Below are 17948 nucleotides of genomic sequence, written 5' to 3'. Positions count from 1 at the left end.
TGTCCAATTCCCTGTAATAAATTCCCAGTTTGAAATACCTAGAATAGTAGTTTCTGTTTTACTAGCTAGACCTTGTCTACTGAGGAGATTGTGTGTGTGTTTGTGTGTGTGTGTGTTTGTGTGTGTGTGATAGAAGTCAATTGGTATAAAATGTTATCTAAGCAGTGTGTGAGTAGATCATCTACGTGTATATATATATTCATGTAGTGAGTATATAAATGCATATATAAGAAATACAGAGAGATATGTTTTCAAAGGGAGAGTAAAAGAGGGATTTCCATTTTCTCTCTGTATATTTTTATTTTCTCTTATACGTTTTTACCACATAGTTTTGTAGTTTTAAAGCATATAGTTCTTTTTGAGTGAGTCAAAGTTTCCAAAGTGACTGTCTGCCCACCTGGTGGCAGTTTTAATATTCATAAAGTTTTACATACAGGGGATATAGTTGTATAGTTGCAGGGTTATTCCTTTACCAATACATCTAGACAACTCCTTTCCTTAAGCAATATAAAAATGTATTTCAGGTTTTATCTTCTTGTGACGAAATACATGTTACAATCTACGTTAGATCTATATGATCTAACAAATAATACTTCCTTGACGTTCATATTGCCATCTGATTTCAAGAAACTCAATTCTGTAACTACTAAATCCTATGTTTCGAAATAAATGTGAGAAAAAGTATGAGTCTGCTGTGTGGTGGGATTGCCACTTTGCTAGTGATTTTTAGTGCAATAATTTGTCAAATGCTAATTTTCTAAGGAATAAGGATATTTTCTAAAGACTAAGACAAAACGATGTTCTTAAACTCAGAAATGTGAAGGAAGAGTTATAAATTATGCTATCACTCTAAGTAATTTATAATTCTTAAGACTCCAAGACATTTTGACAGTTTTGATATCAAGATTCCTATTGTGATGGACATCCCAGCAATATTCTGGTGATAAGATTTTAGTGGGCTTATGGAGAAAGAAATACTTGTTTAAGTGACTTTCATCATGCCACACTGCTTCAATGTTATTTTTCTTGTCTTTCATGATTCCTTTGGAACACTCCTTGGCAATATTGAGAACCTGAGTGGGAGTACCACCAAAAACAGCAGCATGGTAATAAAAATCGCCCTTACCCATAGGTATATAAGCTTCTGATTGCTGATCTCTCTCATAAGGTATACTGCTAACATTTGTCTGATACCAGTGAGCATGTAATTGAGCTACTGACTCCCCCAGAGTCTCCAATCCATATTTGTTTCTGAAGACTTGATCCACATCCATGCAGAAGAGGAAGTCAACTTCATACTGGATGTGATCAACAATGTGTTCGCTGATGATCTTCATGCGCGTCATACTGATGTCTTGCCATCTCCTCTCTCGTTTGATTTCAAAAACTTTGAATGTACGACGGGGACCCAGATATATCCAAGGCATCTTGGAGAAGTCATCTACCATGACGTAAATGATAACTTTCTGGTCAACCATAAAAAACCGATTGGCAGATGACAAAAATCTGTACAAATAGAACTCGATGTATCTGTGAAGTAAATAAGAAGTAATTAAGTTCATTGCATATTGTAGTAGTACACATTATTTAAATTACACTTTGGGTTATCCAGCAATGCTAATAAGCAATGAAATATTAGATATGCTTCTCAGGCTGTACTTAGTATAGAAGACAGTAAAATTATCTGCCTTTCTTTTCCCTGATGGGGTTCTACAGATGACAGGAGAGAAGAGAAGTTCCTCACAAGAGGGAATGAAATTTGGTGAGATCAGAAAATTGAACAGAGCCCAGCACAAAATGAGAGTCAGAATTGTTAAGGTTATCAAAGCAATAGAAACTTGCTTCAGGGGTTGTAGGTAGGAAAAGCCTTGGGTCATTGCAGAAGGAGTTATCACTGTCAGTGACTTGCTTTATGAGTCGTCAGTTACATATACATGATCCAAGGTTGCAAAGTCAGTAATTCACCATCTACGCTGTTTTCTTATTTTGCCTTGTGGCCCTTGTTATGATGCTAGAATAGCTGGGATGGAAAGCAAAACTTTATTTCTAGTCTCTCAAGTCAGTAAAAGAGTCTCACAGTGATAAATGGCCTCAGGTAAATTCAGATGTGGCTCATCTTAAATAATATCTATATAACTCTTAAAAAAGAATTCTGAATATTGATCTAAGTTTAAGAAATGTAGCAAATTAGAGGTCACGAGAAAACTTACTAGTTCAGAACATCTAAAATTATTAGGTAAATTATGAAAAATATCACTTAAAATATTCTATTGGACTGAGAGCTGGCAACTCAAATCCAAAGAAGTCCAATTTGCCCACATTTCTTTTATGGTTAGAGTTTTTGTGTGATGTTTCAGAAGTCTTTGCCTCCTTAAGGTTATGAAAATATCCTTCTACATTGTCTTCTAGTCATCTTATCACTTTATCTTTCACACTTTAAGTCTATTATCCATTAATTTTTGTGGATGGTGCAAGTAGGGAAAATTTAAATTTTTTTCAATTTTGAGGAGATTTTCTACTTTGGAATGATATTAGATTTACAGAAAAGTTGCAATTATATGATAGAGACTTCCTATATACTTTTTTTTTTGAGTTGGAGTCTCACTCAGTCGCCCAGACTGGAGTGCAGTGGCCCACAGCCTCAACCTGCTGGGCTCTGGCGATACTTTCGCCTCAGCCTTCCAAGTAGCTGGAACTACAGGTGAGCGCTACCACACCCGGCTAATTTTTTTGATTTATTGTAGAGATAAGGTCTCGTCAAGTTGCCCAGGTGGGTCTCGAACCCATGAGCTCAGGCAATCCACTCACCTCGGCCTCCCAAAGCAGGGGATTACAGGCTGAGCCACTGAACCCGGCCCCTATATACATTTTATACAGCTTCTCCTAACATTAATACCTAATGTAGCCATTGTACATGTGTTAAAGCTAGGAAATTATGAGTGGTATAAAATACTATTAACTAAACTACAGGTTTTATTTTGCTTTCACCAGTTTTCTCCCTAATGACATTTTTAGTTTCCATAATCCAATCCAGGATACAAATTACATTTAGTCATTACATCTCCTTAGTCTCCTCTTGTCTGTGTCAGTTTCATTCTTTGTTATTCAGGATCCTAAGTGTTTAATGGTCCTGATCAGGTATTTGCTTGTTTTGAGACAGGGTCTCACTCTGTCACCAAAGTTTGAGTGCAGTGGTGTGATCCCAGCTCACTGCAGCCTCAACCTACTGGACTCAAGTGATCCTCCCATCTCAGCCTCCCAAGTAGCTGGAACAACAGATGTGTGTCACCACACACTGCTAATATTCTTTAAAAATTTTTTTTTGTAGAGATGAGGTCTCACTCTATTGTCTAGGCTGGTCTCGAACTCCTGGGCTCAAGTGATCCTCCTGCCCTGGACTCCCATAGTGCTGGGATTACAGGCATGAGCCACCGTGCTGGCCCTCATGAGGTATTTTGCAGAATGTTCCTCAATTTGGTTTTTTTTCAAAGGCTTGTTCTTTTCTTTCTGGTCTTTATCAAAGAACTAGTTTGTTTTTGTTTTGATGATTCTATTTTTTAAAATTCTCTGTTTCATTTGTCTTTGTTTTAATCTTTATTGCTTTCTTTTTCTGCTTGCTTTACGCTTATTTATAGTTATAAATTTCCGTCTGAGCACTGCTTTTTCTGTATCCCATAAATTTTGATATGATGTGTAATTTTGCTCATTCATATCAAAGTATTTTCTGATTTTCCTTGTGATTTCATCTTTGGTTTATTGGATGTTTATGAGTATGTTGTTTAATTTCCACATATTTGTGAATTTTTTAGATTTTCTTCTGTGATTGATTTTTAATTTCATTTCCTCTCATTGTAGTCATAGAAGAAATTTGGTTTAATTTCAATTTTTAAAATTATATTGAGAATTTTGTGGTCTAAAATATGGTCTACCCTGAAGAATGTTTTATGTGCACTTAAGAATGCCTATTCATTGAGTGGACTGTTCTATCTATGTTTGTTATAGCACGAAATGCATACATACACTAGAAAAGAGGCTGAGTAAAAGAGAATGACACTGCTAAAACATGATATTATTTAATCTTGGTGAATCATAAATGCTACAAACAGAGTTGTCTCTGCTCAGCAACACCACCAACGTGGAATGGGATATCTGAACCAATACCACTGTGGTCCATTTATGCCCCAGATCTCATCACTTTGGGTAAGGAATAATCAGTTGGGTTTGGGAGTAGGGGCTGTTCCACCCATTTTGAACATTCAGAGCACACTCTGAGGTTTGTAGGTGTATCCATTCAATTTGATGTCTTCTCTATACTTGGTCCAAATTTTACATTAGTCAAATAATCTTCAAAGTTAAATGTTTGATTTGGAATATTTTCTAGTTTCATTGAACTTAAAGCTTTCTTCTTTTTATCTATATTTGTTGTTTTCATAGGGTTTCAGTAGAAGATCAATGCAATGGCTGGATTCATCCATCATTAAATGACAATATTTAATTATAATTGGTTTTGTTTTGTTTTATTTTTGAGTTGGAGTCTCACTCTGTCGCCCAGGCTGGAGTACAGTGGCACTCTTACAGCCAAGTCAGCCTCAACCTGCTGGGCTCAGGTGATCCTTCAGCCTCAGCCTTCCAAGTAGCTGGAACTATAGGCACGCACCATCACACCCAGTTTATTTTTTTATTTATTGCAGAGATTGCATTCTCACCAATTTGTCCAGGCCGGTCTTGAACCCATGGACTCAGGCAATCCTCTCACCTTGGCCTCCCAAAGTGCTGGGATTATAGGTGTGGGCCACCACACCTGGCCTTGTAATTATTTTTTTTAGAAGTCTAATGGCTTTGATTTTCTATTTAATTAGGAATTAAGATAAAATTGCTTTTATTTTAAAATTACTGGATAATTTAATGTACACTTTTTATTTATTTTATTATAATTATGAGAAAATGTAGCAGGTAAAATTATACTACAGATAATTGCAGTTAACTTGTTTTGTTTTTTGTTTTTGAGTTGAAGTCTCACTGTCACTCAGACTGGAGTGTAGTGGCCGCTCCTGGCCACTGCAGCCTGGACCCGCTGGGCTCTGGCGATCCTTCCACCTCAGCCTTCCAAGTAGCTGGAACTACAGGCGCCTGCTACCACACCCGGCTAATTTTTGATTTATTGTAGAGATGAGGTCTCGCCAAGTTGCCCAGGCGGGTCTCGAACCCACGGGCTCAGGCAATCCACTCACCTTGGCCTCCCAAAGCTCTGGGATTACAGGCTGAGTCACCGAGCCCGGCCTGTTAACTTGTTTTATTGTATATTGGATTACTGTTCCTGTGAGGGGGTCAGTAAGCACAGTTAAGAAAGTTTATCTGAAAGTTTCTAACTTGGGAAAAACACAGGAGGGAGCAAATTATTGGGCTGATTTTATGTAGACACAAGAATGTCTATAGCAGAAGCATAAACTTTTTTGAAGGAATAGAGGATATTTTAAATGACAATAAATCTGTCAATAGACCCAGGAAATTAAGTTAATATTGGGAGAAGATTGTAAAATCAGATGGTAGAAAAGAAACTGAGGGGTTGGGACTTTTTTAAAACAGTTTTTTGGGCTGGACACAGTGGCTCATTCCAATAATCTTTGGGAGGCCAAGGCAGGAGGATTGCTTAAGCACAGGAGTTCAAGACCAGCTTGGGCAACACAGTGAGACCTTGTCATCACAAAAAATGTTTTAAAAATTAGCCAGGCATGGTGTCATGTGCCTGGAGTCCCAGCTACTCAGGAAACCGGGGTGGAAGGATTGCCTGAGCCCAGAAGGTCAAGGCTGTGATGCCACCGCACTCCGGCCTGGGCACAGAGTGAGACTCTGACTTAAAAAAAAAAAAAAAATAGTTTTAGGGTTTTTTGTTTGTTGGTTCATTTGTTTGTTTGTTATAGGGTCTTGCTCTGTCACCTAGGCTGAAGTGCAATGGCACAATCATAGCTCCCTGCAGCCTCGAATTCCTGGGCTGAAGCAATCCTCCTGCCTCAGCTTCCTGTGTAACTGGGACTACAGGCATGTGCCACTATATCTGGCTAGGTTTTTTTTTTTAATTAAAAAAAAATTTTTTTAGAGGTGAGGTGTCACTGTGTTGACCACACTGGTCTCGAACTCCTGGCCTCAAGCAATCCTCCCACCTTGGCCCCCAAAGCACCGAGATTACAGACATGAGCCACCGTGCCTGGCCTGGGGTGTTTTTTGAGTGGACTAAGTGGATGATAATATTTAGAATTATGGCAGGAATTGATCTAGAGAGAACAATTAAGTGAAGTTAAGTTATGAGGTCCTTCAGCAGATTAGCTTCCATTTTCTACAATAAAAAACCTGAATGTAAAGGACATCTGTCATCATGACCTACCTTCCCACAGCAAACACAGTCAACCCCACAGTAATTTTATGATTTGCATAATAATTTTTCAAGACTGACTCATTGTAAGTGCCATGCCACACAACTGGAGCTGACCATTCAGTAGTAGTCACGTTCATGGATGCACTGTAAGAAAGACATAGCATTTTTGAACATTATAATAAAACAGCAGGCAGTATTAGTAACTACTAAAGCCTTGAGTCTAATTGCATCTCCTTACACCTAACCCAAAGCCTTGATGATTATAATAAACTGGAGAAGCAGTATATAAGAAATGGCCAGATCATTTTTAAAAGTATACTTACAGTTAGATATATTGTGATTCCAAGATCTTTGAAGACATCTAGTTGAAATGTCTTCCAAAATCTGAGGTAATAATGTCTCTTATATTTGGTTAAAACTAAAACCTCCTAGTCTTAGGGGGTTTTATTGAAATTATTTTCAAAGGCCATATTTTTAAAAATGAACTTTCCAATATTCACAATCTAAAATGCTGCCATGCTAATATTGCTGTATACTGTCAGAATTCACTTTTTGGAATTCTGGAAAATGGTTGAAGGTTTAGCACAATCAAGTAAAATTAAACCAAGAAAAAGATGATTCAACATGGTAGGAATAGAAAAGTTTTGTGGTATTTTTTAACTTAGCCTTGACTCAACTCCCTGCCCTGTAGGCAGCAGTACTGAAGACAGTAGACCATGTTCCCAGTGTGGGTATCTGGTTCTAGAGGGAACTTTATTCAGAAGAAATTATGTTTGTTTGTTTTGACCTGTCTGAGGGTTCCCTGAAACCCTTTCCCTGAAAGCACTTTCCTTTGTTTCACCTAACTCAGACCTCTTTCAGAGTGGAAAAGTGGTTAGGTGGAGGGCATTCCCCGAATACATTAAAAAAATAAAAGTCCTTGCCACCCTGCAAAAGATTATAGTTGAGGCAAACACTAGAGATGCTAAAAGCCTGGGAGGAAAACCTGGAAAGAGAGTTAACTTTAGAAAGTAAGGCTTCTGACAGTCTACCATGCATAATGGGATATTTGGAAATCCACACACATGCCCAGGACAGGATATGTGCTCAGAAAATACTTGAGGAGACCCTAAGCCTTTACTTCTGGTTGATATTTAGGCTTGGGGTAAACAGGAGTTAAGGCTAAGGCAGAGTTATACACAGCTGGGCTAAGCATTGAAGGAGGACCCAACTATAGAGCTAATTTACAAAAACTAAGAAATGTTCTTTCTTTATTCCTTCCTTCCTTTATCTTCCTTCTCTTTCTCCTTCACCTTCTCCTTCTCCTTTCTCTCTTTTCCCTACTCTTCCTCCACTTCTTCCTTCTTCTGTTTCTACTTCTTCTTCCTCTTTCTCTACCCCCAGGCATCTAGAGCAATCTCATGAAACCATTAACTGACCACAAGCTAGAGGAAATACAGTCTCAGAGATCAAAATATACAAAGAATAAAGTCTTTACACATAGTCTAGAAAAGTACTAAACAAACAAATCTACAAATCACAAAAACCCACAACAATAAACTCTGAGAAGGAGACTGAATCTGATTTCCAGAGTGACCACACTATAATATTCTAAATTTCTAGTATTCAACAATAAATTATAAGGCATAGAAAGAAAAAAGAAAGCATGGCCCATTCACAGAAAAATATTATTAGAAACTGTCCCAGGGATACCCAGATATTATACTTACTAAACAAAGACATTAAATTATTTTAAATATGCTCCAAGAACTAAAGGAAAGCATCGACAAAGAACTATAAGAAACCAGGAAAACAGTGTCTCAACTAATAGAGATTATTAATAAAGGGATAGAAATTAGAGAGTAATGTCAGCAAGATGGCTGATTAGAGACACCTGGCATTCATTCTTCCAACATGCAAGGACCAAGGCGATGAATAAACAGCTAATATTTGATGAGACTGTTGAAGGGATAGCTCTAGGGTGCAGCATAGTTGTGGAGACACACCTGTAGTGACTGGAAGTTCAAGAGGGCCGTGTGAGGTACCTGATCTCTGCAGCTCCAACTCCTCTGTCCAGATAAGATCTTCCCAGAGTCAAGAGGGACTTTCCATTCTGGGGAAAAGTGTAGTCCACTGAGAAACTCACACGTGCTACTGTATGAATTATAACTGAAGAAACTGAATGGAGACTACACTACTGCATGTACCTAGAAGCAAGGCCAACACACCCACTGAACTGACACCCCAAGACCTATTCATATGAATAAGTATTTCCCTACGAAACCTACTCCATAAAATTGAAAAAGGTGACTTTTCCACCAGATATATAGAAATCAACATGGAAGCCGGGCTCAGCCTGTAATCCCACACCTTTGGGAGGCTGAGGTGAGTGGATTGCCTGAGCCCGCGGGTTCAAGACCTGCCTGGGCAGCGAGACCTCATCTCTACAATAAATCAAAAAATCAGCCGGGTATAGTAGCGCGTGCCTGTAATTTCGGCTACTTGGAAGGCTGAGGCGGAAGGATCGCCGGAGCGCAGCAGGTCGAGGCTGTGGTGGCCGGGAGCAGCCACTGCACTCCAGTCTGGGTGACAGAGTAAGACTCCAACTCAAAAAAAAAAAAGAATCAAACAAATCACAAAGCTGAAGAATTTAATAAAAGAAATAAAAAATCCAGTCAAGCACTCCAACAACAGACTAGACCAAGCAGAAAGAAAGAATTTCTGAACTGTATGACAGACTTTTTGAAATAAAACATGCAGACAAAAAAAAATTTTTTAAATAAAGCCTACAGGATTTATGGGATACCATGAAGAAAACAAATATTCATATAATTAGCATTCCGGAAGAAGATAAGGGAAAAAGTGAAAAAACTGTTAATGAAATTATAGCAGAAAACTTCTCAAATCTTAGGAGAAAGTTGAACATTCAAGTCCAGGAAGATCAAGCAAACCCAAATAGAGTCAACCCAAGTAATTTCTCTCTAAGGCACATTATAATAAAATTTTCAAAAGTCGAGACAAAGACAGAATTACAAAAGCAGCAAAAACAAACTAATAATTAAATAATAATTTTAAGAAATCAAGGCACATATAAGGGAATCTCCATTAGACTAACAGTGGATTTTTCAGCAGAAACCTTACAGACCAAGATGGCTGACTGAAGACACTGCACGATGGTAACTCTCTGCAAAGAAATATATATGGAGAATAGAACTAGGGCTTTGAGGGTCAACCTGAAAACTCAAGCTGAAGTTTATCAGTTGTTCATCTGGGAATACAGTAAATGGACAGTTCCAAGCCCTGGACATCCCTATAAGTAGTCCTAATACAAAAACAGGAGTGCACCTTTGGAGATGGAAGAGGTGAGTGAAAATGACAGCTTTTCTTCTCTACACACCTAACTTAAGCCTCTGCAGTCTCGGCAAATGTAGAGATGGCCTAAACCCTCCCCGACCCTGCACCTCACCAGCACCAACCAGGCACAAAGTGCTGCTCTAAATAGAGACAGAGTCATAGGAAGGAGTAACACGAAGCCTGGGGGAACTGGTTCCCAGAAGCCCTGGGTCATCGCTGCCAACTCCTCCATGGAGAGGCTCAGTGAGAAACACCTTGTGGGGGTGGTTTGTGCCACACAGGTACTCACCCCCTCCTCCCTTCCCAGCACCCAGCAGAGGCAACCACAGATATTGCACTTCACAGATATTGCAGCCCTAGGTCAGGGCTGCTGATGTGGTTTGCCCTAAGAGGGCTGCCATTATTGCCATAGCTCCTCCCACAGAGCAGAAAGGAATCTAAGAGGCAGAGGCAGGGCACATCTGCACAGTGCAGTAGTGGCAGTGGCCTTGCCCACTTATGGACTTAGGGTGAAATAACAACCCCCCAGTGCTTCCCTTCTTCTGGGTGAAAGGGGTGGTCCCACCCAGACAGGAGGAGGCCACTCCACACCCCTAAAGAGCCACAGGGCCTTGCCTGGTGGCCTGCCAATCCTACCAACAACACAAGAGGTTTGGGAAGAAGGACTCCAGAACTCCAACCAGGAACCCTGTTGCTGGTGCCAGAGGGAAGGGAAAGCCCCTGAAATAAAAAGATATCACCCCATGCCAGCCAGACTACACCAATGAAGCAGTTCCAGGTTTATGCATACTTCACTACCTTTCCTGCCACCACTGTCCCTTGTCACAGGTGGAAGAGAGGAAGGAGGTCAGGCAAACACACACACACACACACACACACACACACGCATGCATGCACACACAGACTTTCTCTCACACACACAAATGTCCACCCCAACAGTAGTAATCTTATCTAATTAAAAATAAACAAATAAATAAATAAAAAGAGAAAAGTTTACCCTCACAGATGAGAAAGAATTAGTGAAAATACACCAGCAATCCCCAAAGTCTTAATGAGTCAGCAACCACATAAAAGGGCTTCCCAGATCCAAAGCAATGGAACCCATCCATGGAATGAGCTGTACCTGATGATATAGAACTCAGACTATGGGTAGTAAAGATACTCAGTGAGATCCATGAAAAGGTGGACAAACAGATCATCCAGGCAACAAAAACAGTGCAGGAAGTGAAAGCTGAGCTGTCCCTTATAAGAAAGGTCCAGAGCCGGGTTCGGTGGCTCAGCCTGTAATCCTGTGCCTTTGGGAGGCTGAGGTGAATGGATTGCCTGAGTCCGCGGGTTTGAGACCCGCCTGGGCAGGCGAGACCTCATCTCTACAATAAAATTAAAAAATTAGCCGGGCATGGTAGCGCGCACCTATAATTCCGGCTACTTGGAAGGCTGAGGCGGAAGGATCACCGGAGCCCAGCAGGTCGAGGCTGCGGTGGCCGGAAGCGGCCACTGCACTCCAGTCTGGGTGACAGAGTGAGACTCCAACTCAAAAAACAACAACAACAACAACAAAAATAGGTATGGTCACGTTCCTTTAAAAAAAATGAGGAAACAGCCGAGCTCGTTGGCTCAGCCTGTAATCCCACGCCTTTGGGAGACTGAGGTGAGCGGATTGCCTGAGCCCGCGGGTTCGAGATCTGCCTGGGCACCTTGACCAGACCTCATCTCTACAATAAATCAAAAAATTAGCCGGGCGTGGTAGTGCGCGCCTGTAGTTCCAGCTACTAGGCAGGCTGAGGCAGAAGGATCGCCGGAGCCCAGCAGGTCGAGGCTGCGGTGGCCGGCAGCGGCCACTGCACTCCAGTCTGGGGGGCAGAGTGAGACTCCAACTCAAAAATAAAAAATAAAAAAATAAAATAAAAGAATAAAAATAAATTAAAAATGAGGAAACTGTATCTTTATGACCAGGACTGAAACTCAGTCATGTTCTATCATACTCCAAAGCCAGTGTAAATTCTACTTCACGTATGAATAGATAATATTGTCTTTCATAATATCACCTACACTGAGGAATTGTTAAAAGGATTAAATGAAATAACATTAATAGGAATTGCCACAAATTCATATTATCAATATTTTTGAGTTTAAATAATTGTTTATTAATTTTTAGGTATATTTCAAATAGCCAATTTTTTTAATTCACTGCTTATACAAAGTCAGGAACAGTTCTAAGCATTTAAAATGTCATCATTCGGCTCGGTGGCTCAGCCTGTAATCCCGCGCTTTGGGAGGCTGAGGTGAGTGGATTGCCTGAGCTCGCGGGTTCGAGACCCGCCTGGGCATGGCGAGACCTCATCTCTACAATAAAATTAAAAAATTAGCCGGGCATGGTAGCGCGCACCTATAATTCCGGCTACTTGGAAGGCTGAGGCGGAAGGATCACCGGAGCCCAGCAGGTCGAGGCTGCGGTGGCCGGAAGCGGCCACTGCACTCCAGTCTGGGTGACAGAGTGAGACTCTAACTCAAAAAAATAAATAAATAAATAAAAAGAAGGGTCCAATCTGAACTTCTGAAAATGAAGAATTCTCTCCTAGAATTTCAAAACACAATAGCAAGCTTCAACAGCAGAATCAGCCAAGCAGAGGAAAGACTCTCAGAGGTTGAAGATCAAACTTCTGAACTAACCCTGGGTAACAAAAGCAAAGAGAAAAGACTTAAGAAGAATGAGCAATGCATATGATAAGTTTGGCATTATGTAAAGAGACCAAATCTATGGCTGATTGGCATCCATGAGAGACAAAAGGAAACTGTGAAAACTCAGGAATAAGCCTTCTAAGATGTAATTGAAGAAAATTCCCCCTCTCTCTAGAGAGGTGGCCATGCAGACACAAGATACAGAGAATTCCTGCAAGATGTTACATGAGAAGACAAGGTACATGATAATTCATGTCACCAAAGTGAGCATGAAAGAAAAAAATCCTAAAAGCAGCAAGAGAGAAGAGACAGATCACTTACTAAGGAAGACCTATCAAAATTGCAGTGGACTTCTTTGCAGAAACCCTATAAGCCAGAGGGGACTGGAGTCCCAACTTTAACATTCTTAAAGAAAAGCAATCCCAGTCAAGAATTTCCTATCCTGCCAAACTAAGTTTCATTAATGAGGGATTATCATAATCCTTCCCAGATATCCAATCCCTGAGAGAATATGGCACCTCCAGACTAGCCCTGTAGCAGATGTTTAAGAAAGTTCTAAGTACAGAAACAAAAGAATGTTTCACTCATCACAAAAGCATAGACAAACACAGACTTTACAGACTATATAAATCAACCATGAAACCTAAAAAGCAAAGCAGCCTTTTAATAGCAACATCACAGAAACACACACCCACATATCAATAATTAAATGTGAAAGGACTGATCATGCCACTCAAAAAGCATAGAATGGAAATTGGATAAAGAAGCATGATCCATCCTTCTGCTGCCTTCAGGAAACCCATCTCACTGCACATAACACCCACAGGTTCAAGGTAAAGGACTAGAGAAAGATCTTCCAGGAAAATGGAAAACAAAAAAGAGCAGGAGTAGCTATTCTTATGTCAGATAAAACAGACTTTAAACCAATGAAAGTTTAAAAGGACGCAGAAGGACACCACATAATAATAAAAGGCTCAATCCTGTACCCCACATCTTTAAAATTAAAAATTAAAAAAAAAGTCTAGCCTTCAGAACTGTGAGTAAATACATTTCTGTTGTTAAAAAAAAAAGGCTCAATCCACCAGCAAGAAATATCCATCTTGACTATATATGAACACAATATAGGAGCACCTAGATTTATTATTTATTTTAATTTTAGATTCATGGGGTACACGTGCATGTTTGTTACATGGACATATTGTGTAGTGGTGGAAAGCACCTAGATTTATAAAACAGTTGCTAATTAAACTAAGAGTGGGCAGAGACAGCTACACAATTATAGTCAGAGACTTAAATACCCCACTAATAATCATAGACTGAAAATTAAGGAAAAAACTAACAAGAAAATCTGGAACCTTAACTCAACACTCAACCAATTGAACCTAATAGACATCTACAGAACACTTCACCCAACAATCATAGGATATACATTCTTTTCATCAGCACATGGAACATTCTCCAAGATCGACCACATATTCAGACATAAATCAATCATGATAAAACTTTAAGAGGTTAAAATTATACCAAGTATCTTTTCAGACCACATCATATTTAACACAGAGAAGCTGAAAGTAAATACAGTCATCAACAAGAACCCCCAAAACACACAAATACATGGAAATTAAACAACATGCTTCTGAATGACTTTTGAGTTAATACAGAAATCAAAGCAGAAATAAAAATATCCCAAAAACCAAATTAAAAGAAAGATACAACACACCAAAAACTCTGGGATACCATGAAATCAGTGCTGAGAGGGAAGTTTATAGTATTGCATGTACATATATAAAATAGAGGGATATCAAGTAAACAGTCTAATGTTGCAACTAAGACAAAAACAATCTAATGTTGCAACTAAGTCTAATGTCACAACTAAGACATTAACTAAGACAAAAACAATCCAGTCCTGGAATTAGAAAAATGAAAATCATTAAAATAAAGTCACGGATAAATGAAAGAGAGACCAACAACAAAACAAAACAAAACAAAAAAATCCCAAAGGATCAACAATATGAAAAGTTGGTTCTTTGAAAGGATAAGATTGACAAATCCCTGGTCAGATTAACAACAAAAGAGAGAGAAAAAAATCTGAATAAACACAATTAGAAATGAAAAAGGTAATGTTACAACTGGCCCTGTAGAAACACAAAAGATTAGCAGAGATTACTGTCAACATCTGTCTGTGAGTAAACTAGAAAATCTAGAGGAAATGGACAAATTCCTGGTATCACATAACCTCCCAAGATTGAAATAGTAAGAAATTGGAAAAAAAAAAGACCAAAAAAAAAAAAAAATCCAAGGAATTGACTTGGTAATAAGAAACCTCCTTACCAAAAAAGGCCTGGGCCAGATGGTTTCTCAGCATAATTCTTTTTTCTTTTTTTTTCTTTTAAAGATGTGGGGTACAATTCAGGGTTAGGTATACAGATGTTCATTATGCATGCACCCTTGTTGATGAGGTGTGCCCCCCTCCCCTGGCAGATTCCCACTACTGTCAATCCCGTCCCCCTCCCTCTCTAGCAGTTTCCCACTATTGCTAAACCTTTTCTTATAGTATTACGATAATTGTTCAAGGTCTGCTTATGAGTGGGAACATGTGATACTCAGTTATTTGTTTCTGTTATAGATCACTCAGTATTATAGATTCTAAGTCTCAGCAGAATTCTACAAGATTACTAGGAAGAGTTGCTATCAATCCTATTGAAAGTATTCCAAGCAATTGAGAAGAAAAGACTTCACCCAGCTCATTCTATAAAGCCAGTGTCATTCTGACACCCCAAAATTGCAAAGATGTCAAAGACCAAATAAGGAAAAAAACTACAGGTCAATTTCCCTGATGAACATAAATGCAAAAACTCTCGGCAAAATTCTAGCAAATCACATCCAACAGCACATTTCAATGATCGTTCGTCATGACCAGGTTGGTCTAATTCCCAGGATGCAAGACTGTCTCAACATGTGCAAATCAATAAACATAAACACATGATATAAACGGTGTATAACCAAGAACCACATGATTATCTCATTAGATGCAGAAAAAGCATTAAATAAAATCCAACATCCCTATTCGATAAAAACCCTCAAACACCTGGGTAATGAAAGAATATACCTCAAAATAATAAGAGCCATTTATGACAAACCTGTAGCCAACATCATATTTAATGCTCAGAAGCTGAAAACATTCCCCCCCCAAAACTGGAACAAAACAAGAATGCCCACTCTCACTCTTCCTATTTGGTATAGTACTGGAAGTCCTAGCCAGAGCAAGGCAGGAGAAAGAAATTAGGGGTATTCAAACAGGAAAAGAGGAAGTTAAATTATTCCTCTTTGCAGGTGATATGACTCAGAACCTAGAAAACCCAAGAGAGTCTGTCAAAAACTTCCAAACTTCCTTACACCAATAAACGACTTTAGTAAAGACTTGGGATACAAAAATCAATGCATAAAAAACAATTGCATTCTATATACCAAAAACAAGCAGGATGAGAACTAAATAAAAAACACCACACACACACATAAAATACCTCAGCATCCATCTAACCAAAGAGGTGAAAGACCTTTACAATGAGAACTACAAAACACTGCTCAAAGAAATCAAGGCTGACACAAAAAGTGGAAGAACATTCCAATGCTTATGGATTGTAGAGATTCTATCCAAGGCAATCTACAATTCAATGCAATTCCTATCAAATTACCAGCATCATTTTTCACAGACCTAGAAAAGACAATACAGAAATTTATATGGAAACAAAACAAAACAAAAGCCTGGTCAGGCTCCGTGGCTTAGCCTGTAATCCCAGCGCTTTGGGAGGCTGAGGTGAGTGGATTGCCTAAGCCCGCGGGTTCTAGACCTGCCTAGCAAACTTGGCAAGACCTCATCTCTACAATAAATCAAAAAATTAGCCGGGCATGGGACGCCTGTAGTTCCAGCTACTTGGAAGGCTGAGGCAGAAGGATCGCCGGAGCCCAGCAGGTTGAGGCTGCAGTGGCTGGGAGCAGCCACTGCACTCCAGCCTGGGTGACAGAGTGAGACTCCAACTCAAACAAAACAAAACAAAAAGTACACAAAAGCCCGAATAGTCATAGTAATCCTCTGCAAAAATAACAAAGCTGGAGTTATAACACTTCTGACTTCAAACTGGACTACAAGCCTACAGTAAGCAAGGCAGCATGGTACTGGTACAACAATACACACATAGACCAATGGAACAGGACAGAGAATTTGAAAATAGTATCATAGACCTTTAACTCATCTTTGATAAAGCCAACAAAAACAAATATTGGAGAAAGAAGACCATATTTAGCAAATTGTGCTGGGAAAACTGGCTAATCACATGCATCAGAATTATATTGAACCCCTACCTATCACCATATATAAAAATTAATTCAAATGGATCATGGACTTAAATGTGAAACCTCAAACTATAAGAAATCTTAAAAGTAAACTTAAGGAACACTTTTCTGGACATTGGAGTAGGCAATGAAATCATGGCAATGAAATCAAAACCAAATGCAGCAGAATCTAAAATTGACAGGTAGGACCATATCAAGCTAAACAGGTTTTGCACAGCAAAAGAAACCATCAGGAGAGTAAAGAGACAACCCACAAAATGGGAAAAAATATTTGCATGTTATGTATCTAACAAAGGCCTAACATCCAGGATCTATAAGGAACACAAATGAATTGACAGGAAAAAACAAACAACTTTATTAGAAAGTGGGTAAAGGACATGAACAGACACTTCTCAAATGAAGACATTCAAGCAGCCAACAAACAAATGAAAAAATACTCAGCTTCTCTAATCATCAGAGAAATGCAAATCAAAACTACAAGATGTCACCTCACATTGGTCAGGATGGTTATCATTTAAACCCCCCCCAAAACAACAGATGTTGGCAAGGCTATGGAGAAAAGGGAATACTTTTACACTTTTGGTGGAAATGTAAACTAGTTCAACCTTGGTGGAAAGCAGTATGGAATTTTTTCAAAACACTAAAAATTGAGCTATCATATGACCCAGCAGTCCCACTTTGGGAGTATACCCAGAGCAACACAAACACTCAACCAAAAAACACCTGTACAAGTATGAGTATATTCATTGCAGTGCTATTCACAATGGCAAAAACAAGGAACCAACACAGATGCCCATCAAAAGTGCACTGGAGAAAGAAAATGTGGCACATATACACCATGGAATACTACACAGTCAAAAAGAATAACAAAATCAGGTGTTTTGCAGCAACATAAATGCAGCTAGAGAACATCATTTTAAGTGAACTGTCACAGAAACAGAAAACAACATGGCATGTTTTCACTCATAGGTAGTCCCTAAACATTGGGCATGTGAGCACAGAGGCAGGAACAACAAATGCTGGGCACTGAAAAAGGAGGGAGATCAGCAAAAAAAACAAAGCAAGTGGTATCACACTACCAGACTTCAAACTTTACTATAAAGCTACAATCATCAAAACAGCTTGGTATTGGTATAGGAACAGGAATATAGATCAATGGAATAGAATTGAGATTCCAGAAGCAAAACCTCAATTTCTCAACCAACTC

General features: G+C 39.2%; 1 protein-coding gene across 1 annotated transcript; it reads right to left on the bottom strand.

Moving 5' to 3' along the window:
* Positions 1 to 836: 836 nt before the first annotated feature.
* Positions 837 to 7505, bottom strand: LOC103251192 (N-acetyllactosaminide alpha-1,3-galactosyltransferase-like; the record flags this gene model as incomplete). The annotated part of the gene is made up of 3 exons (XM_008049787.1): positions 837 to 1530; positions 6383 to 6503; positions 7490 to 7505. Coding segments are annotated over 3 exons (831 nt in total), but the record flags the coding sequence as incomplete, so codon positions are not given.
* Between the last annotated feature and the right edge of the window lie 10443 nt (positions 7506 to 17948).

Source organism: Carlito syrichta, unplaced genomic scaffold (genome assembly GCF_000164805.1).
Source record: "Carlito syrichta isolate Samal-C Ts95f unplaced genomic scaffold, Tarsius_syrichta-2.0.1 Scaffold136857, whole genome shotgun sequence".
Lineage (NCBI taxonomy): Eukaryota > Metazoa > Chordata > Mammalia > Primates > Tarsiidae > Carlito > Carlito syrichta.
This window is presented reverse-complemented; position numbering and strand designations above follow the sequence as displayed.